The 6,229-nt window shown below is 54.1% G+C and overlaps 1 protein-coding gene across 1 annotated transcript; it reads left to right on the top strand.

The window, feature by feature from the left end:
- Positions 1-870: 870 nt before the first annotated feature.
- Positions 871-2,606, top strand: B3GNT7 (UDP-GlcNAc:betaGal beta-1,3-N-acetylglucosaminyltransferase 7). The gene is made up of 2 exons (XM_008940170.1): positions 871-881; positions 1,173-2,606. Exons 1-2 carry the CDS (start codon positions 871-873, stop codon positions 2,374-2,376), a joined length of 1,215 nt encoding a protein of 404 aa, XP_008938418.1. The 3' UTR covers positions 2,377-2,606.
- Positions 2,607-6,229: the final 3,623 nt, after the last annotated feature.

Below are 6,229 nucleotides of genomic sequence, written 5' to 3'. Positions count from 1 at the left end.
CTGCTGCCTCTGTGCCCAGTGCTCATAGGCATGGGGAGATGGCCCGAGGCAGCTGGAGCAAGCAGGACTGCAGCGGGAGGAAATTGGTGCAGATGTACCAGCTGTGGAGGGGAGCCAGGTGCTCGGGGCAATGTAGAGCAGATGAGCAGAGCAGGCAGTTCCTCTCCTCCACAGCAGCAGGGGAAGATACTTCAACTGTGTGCATAAGCAGGTTGCAGGCTATTTGGTGCATCAGTAATCTCTGGGTGCAGCCTTCCTGCTGTCCCAAGGACCTCGGAAGGGTCCCTCTCAAGCCCCCAGGGAGCTCCAGGGTTTGTCCCATGAGCCAGTGGCTTCCCCAGGTGATGGGTCTGCAGCAGGGGAGAGCAGTGGGATGGCTCCACAAGGGGCTGGGTTTGGTCTCCCACCCCCAGTGCCCCCAGCCACTCACACACCCTGGGCATGCTGGTATCTGGTTTGCTGCAGGCTGGGAAAATCTGTTCCCAGCCCCTAGCCCTGCAGTGGTGCAAACCCCCAGCGGTGCGTCCACACTCCGTCCTGTCGCCGCAAAGCGGAGCGATGGGTCTCGAGAGCTGGCCGGGCAGCTCCCGGAAGTGTTGGTTCCCGAGGTGGATGCAGGGTTAGGGACACGTTTTTCCCCACCAAACCTTGAAGATTGTCTCAAAGAATGATTTTTCTGTCCTGATCTGCCATTTTGAAATGAAACCGCGATGCCTGTTTCACATCAGCTCCTGGGGTCTTCCCAGCCCTGTTTTCTCAGTGGTGTGTAACCTGTGATGCCAGTCTAGGGCCATGGGCAGCACATCTGTGTTTTGGAGCTAATGCTTACATGGAGAGGATAATTCCTTTCTCTTCTTGTCCTAAACTTCAATGTTCAGATGGCTAGAACAGGGGTTTTCTTTGGGAGTTCCCTGCAAAACAGCTGCTCTGCTGAAGCTCTCATCCTGACCTGCAGTTACGTGTGGTCCCAGAGCCACCCCACCAGCGGGATGCAGGTGGGAAGAGCATAAATGGAGGTGTCCCAGAGCTCTTCCCACAAGGCTGCTGCCTGCCAAAAGGTGATGGGACACAGATTACGAGCATTCCATGACCCCTCCAGGAGATGCTCTTGCAGACAAGCTTCTCACAGCCTGCCGTTTCCTCTCCTTAACCCCCATGTCTTTTTCCTTCAGGAAGAAGACCATCTACAAAACAGTTTGCCTCTCCTTTTTGCTGGTGATCACAGTGACGGTGCTGCAGCGGGGAATGGCCCCCAGCCAGTTCATGCAGGGCCAGCAGCAGAAGGAGCTGTCCCCTCCAGAGCCCTTGAAAACGCAGAAGAGAGACAACGCCTTCTCCATCACCAGCAGTTTCTGGAAGAGCAAGAAGGAGAAAGCTGCTGTGAAGGTGGAGGAGAGCGTGACAGCAAGGCAAACGAAATCCTGGGATGTTACCACTACCAACTGCTCAGCCAACCAGAACTTCAGCAAGGTGGACTGGTTCAAAGGGCTGGAGCCCAACTTCCAGCAGTTCCTGCTCTATCGGCACTGCCGCTACTTCCCCATGCTGATCAACCACCCCGAGAAATGCAGTGAGGGTGTCTACCTGCTCATTGTGGTCAAGTCTATCATCACGCAGCATGACCGCCGTGAGGCCATCCGGAGGACCTGGGGCCAGGAGAAGGAGGTGGAGGGTAAGAGGATCAGGACGCTGTTCTTGCTGGGCACGGCCTCCAAGGAGGAGGAGAGGGCAAACTACCAGAAACTGCTGGATTATGAGAACCGCATCTATGGGGACATCTTGCAGTGGGATTTCCTGGACAGCTTCTTCAACCTCACCCTCAAAGAGGTCCATTTCCTGAAGTGGCTGAACATCTACTGTGACAACGTCCGCTTCATCTTCAAAGGTGACGATGATGTGTTTGTGAGTCCCAGCAACATCCTGGAGTTCCTGGAGGACAAGAAGGAGGGAGAGGACCTCTTTGTGGGGGATGTCCTCTACAAGGCCAAGCCAATCCGGAAGAAGGAGAACAAGTACTACATCCCCAGCGCCCTCTACAACAAAAACAACTACCCACCCTATGCAGGGGGTGGGGGCTTCATCATGGATGGACCCCTGGCCAAGAGGCTGCACAAGACCTCGGAGACGCTGGAGCTGTACCCCATCGATGATGTCTTCCTAGGGATGTGCCTGGAGGTCCTTAAAGTATCACCTGTTGGGCATGAGGGCTTCAAAACCTTTGGCATTGTGAAGAACAAGAACAGCAAGATGAACAAGGAGCCATGTTTTTTCCGGAGTATGTTGGTGGTTCATAAACTGCTGCCTCCAGAGTTGCTCCAAATGTGGGACTTGGTCCATAGTAACTTGACGTGCTCGAGAAAACTCAACATCCTTTAGCTCAGTCTCTCTGGAGAGCTGGGGCTGGAGGGGCTGGGACAACTGATCCTTGCTCCGGGGTGGGGTTGAGCCTCTGCTGGTGGCACACAAGTTGTTTCGGGGGCATCTCCCTCCAGGGTGAGGAGGGCAGAGACACTGCACTCCTGGGCAGGGTTTGTGATAGTGTTTGTTTGTTCCTGTACTGTAATGTGGTTCACCTATCTCCAGCTGGGTTGGGGGTTGCTGAAAAAGAAAAGAGGAAAAGAAAAAAAATACCACAACAAATCTAGCACAAAATGAAGAGAGAATGAGAGAGAGAGCGAGAGAGGGCAGATGGGGTTGTACTCTGCTTTAGGTACCACCTCCACCGGAGCATGATGAATGCTAGGGTGAGGGGAGGCAGGGAGGGATGTGGCACAGGCCTTTTTTGGAGATGTTCAGGGTCTGGCTATCCAGGGCAGCTGCTCCAAGGTATCTAAGAGGTTTACAAGTGAGTTCTCCATGACTTAGAAGTGATTTTATCATCTCAAGTTTCTCCTCCATCCAAGGTTTTAGTGACATTGACCCTGTGCACACTGGATTCACCCCTGCCAACATCTGCTCTGGCCCCACCATGCAGCTGAGGAAAGGGGATCTCCTCTAAGGCCAGATCTCACCAGCCCCGAGCTGCCATTAAGGTGTCAGCCAGGGGACTGGGGTCTTTGTCCCCAGCAGAGGGTCCCACAGCAGGCTGGGCTGTGCTTGCCTCCCCAGACCCTCTGCCAGCCCTCCCTGTGCGTGCACTTGGAGGAATGCACCTGGCAAAAATTCCTCAGGGATCTGTTCCTCCTGGCAGGAATGGGAAAGGATGACATGGGCTGCCCTTGCCTGTGGCCAAGGAAGTGGCAGAGAAACTTTGTCAGCCCAGCGGAGGCAGCCCAGGGGCTTATGACACCTGGCACCCCAGCTTGGGTGCAGGCATCCTGGGGCTTGCTGCCCTTGTGGGGTTGCCTTGCAGGGGGACAACAGCCCCCAAAGACCCCATACACAGCTGCTTTGGGCTCAGCACCAGTTCAGTGAGCGTGATGCTCCTGGATGGCTTGGAGAGCATTGGTCCCACCCTGGCACACGGAGCAGGGTCCAAGAGCTGGTATTTCAGAGCAGATCTGCTCTTCTCAGGGTTGTTGCAGTGTTTACTCTACAGGATGAGGTCCGGGAGCATGACAGGGAGTGGTATCACAAGACAGGACCCTTTTTCTTTGGGCTGAAAGGGCCACTGGAGCTGTGGAGAGGAGCGCTGAGCCGGCTGCTGTGATGGAAACCTCCCCAGTAGAGAGACCCAGACCACCAGCCACCGGCTGCAGGTGGGAGCAAAGCCACAGCCCTGTGCAAAGCCACACACGTGCATGGGCACCAGCGTGTCCCCTCCCAGGCACCGTCTCTGCTCGCACAGGTGTCCCCATGTGCTGGGCCTGCACGCCCTGGTGTCCCTGCCACGGGAGGACACGCAGCCACATCCACGGCGCTGGCCACGCGCGGCGAAACACGGGTGTGCGCGCTCTCCCGCTCGCTCTCTCCCTCTCTGGTGCCAGACATTGAAAGGAAAAAATTCTGACTACCTCAAAGGTCCCCCTGTGCAGTGCTTTTTTTTTTTTTTTCCTTTTCTTAGTGTGTTTTGGAAAGCGGCCCGTTACATTTACTCCAAGTCTGTACGTTCCCCAGGTTAAAAAACAAACAAAAAAAAAATGGCATAAACCAGCCAAAAAAGGCACCTTCAAGCCAAGCTGCAACGCTTCTTGGCACATGTTCCTCCTCTGCTCAGACAAGATGCGGATTTGAAGAGGAGGAAGAGAAAGAGTCCATGGCTGCCCGGGGCTCAGCCGTTGGTGGCAATACTGTGAAATGTGATTTTTGATGCACCCAGCGGCAGCGCGTCCCAGAGCGAGCGCTGGCAGAGCCCCCACGGCATTTTTGGTGCCCGCTGGGCTTAGGCAGCACACAACACTCCTTTGCTTTCCCGTCCCCTCCCTCCTTCCAACGGGACCGAGTTCAGAAATACTTTCCAAGCTGACACCTCTGTAATTGATGCCAGGTACAGTACATGAAGTGTATTCATCCCCCATGCAGGGATGGCTCTCGCTCTCCGTAGCAAAGCGTGCGGTGAGCCGGGGCTGCGTGCAGAAATCTCTCAGTGTTGCTCTTCACCTGGTGGGACCTGTACAGAGAAACTTTATAGATTTGGTGAATGTCCTAGTCTCAAAATAAAGGTTAAAAGAAGGAGAAGGAAAAAAAAAAAAAAAAAAAAAAACAACAAACAAACAAGTGAGCTCTCACCTCATGTCATTGCTAGCATGTTTCTGCTTGCCAAGGCAGCCCTGGCTGGCTGCAAAACCTGGTAATAGGCTACCATGGCAAACCCACCACTTGGAGTGGGCATTTGGGGGCTGTGGATGAGTTGTTTGGGCTTGGCATAGTGTCTTTGTTGGTGTGGTGGTTAACAAGGGTGAGTGGTTATCTTCTCACTTCTATGCACTCCACCAGCTGCATTTCAACCCAAACTGAAGTTCAGTTTGTCCTGGTGCCCTGCAGTGAGGAGTCTTCACCTTGCCCTCCATAGGAAGAGCCTCTTAGGCAGGTTTGGAAACTTGCCTGTTTTCTCCTCGCGCTGAAGGAGGTAGACACCTCACTGTCCTTATCACCCTCTCCCATTGCAGGACCTTGCTCGCTGCTCTTTTTTCCTTCCCTCCAAAGCACCACCACAGGGTGACACCTCCCCTCGCCATATTGCAGTGGGATACACATGCAGGTTGGCAGTGATCCCAGAGCAGAGCAAACTGTGTCCCCAGGGACAAACTCCACCAAGTTTGAACCTAGCTGGGGTGAAGAGGGAAAGACATGGATGAGCCCATGGGTCTCACCTTAGTGTTTGAGCACTGTGGGCTCATGTTTCCAGGTCTGGCACCTGGCTCAACTGTGGAGAGGCCAGCAAAGGGGACCAGGACACACTGGACATGGAAGGCTAGGCCACCTGCCATGAGGGCCAGCTTCCCTCTGGCACCAAAAATCTCACGTGTGGAGACAAAAGGCAAATGCTGAGTGGATACACTTGTAGCAGCTCTTGCCCTTTCCCTCTCCATCTGTGACCCGGGACTTGTCTCCCACTCTGTGACTCCTCTGCAAGGTGCCAGCATGTGAACAAATGCTCCAGGCAGGGATCCAGGGTCCTGGAGTGGAAGCAGCACCCATGTTAAGGTGTGAATGTGCAGCTTGGCCCCATGGGGCAGGGCTGAGGCTGACTGCAGGACCACAGAGTTACAGCAGGGATAGGGGATGGGAAGGACGCTGCAGCTCCCAGAGCACTTCACACTAAGAAGGGGAGGTCTTGGAGCTCTGCCTGCTCTTTGCACAAAATTGTAGAAACAGAATGGTTTGGGTTGGAAAGGACTTTTCAAGAGCAGCTAGTCCAACCCCCCCCTTACAGTGACCAGGGCCATCTGCAATGAGAGCACATTGCACAGAGCTCTGTCCAACCCCAGCTTGAATGTTTCCAGGGATGGGGCTTCTACCATCTCTCTGGGCAACCTGGGCCAGGTTTTTATTACTCTTATTGTTAAAAAACAACAACAACCAACCAAACAAACAAACAAAAAACAATAAAACCCAAACCCAACGAATTCTTCTGTCTATGTCTGAACCTCCCCTCTTTTAGTTTAAAACCATTCCCTCCTCTTGTCACAACAGGCCCTGCTAAAAAGATTGTCCCCATCTTTCTGATAGTCCCTCTTCGAGCACAGGAAAGCCGCAAGGTCTCCCCGGTGCCTTCTCTTCTCCGGGCTGAAGGCGCCCAGGGCCCATGGCAGGATACACACAGGCCGAGGACACGCAGGTCATACAC

This window comes from Merops nubicus, unplaced genomic scaffold (assembly GCF_000691845.1).
Source record: "Merops nubicus isolate BGI_N331 unplaced genomic scaffold, ASM69184v1 scaffold30575, whole genome shotgun sequence".
Classification (NCBI taxonomy): domain Eukaryota; kingdom Metazoa; phylum Chordata; class Aves; order Coraciiformes; family Meropidae; genus Merops; species Merops nubicus.
Note: the sequence above shows the minus strand (reverse complement) of the source record. Positions and strands in the feature narration are given on the sequence as shown.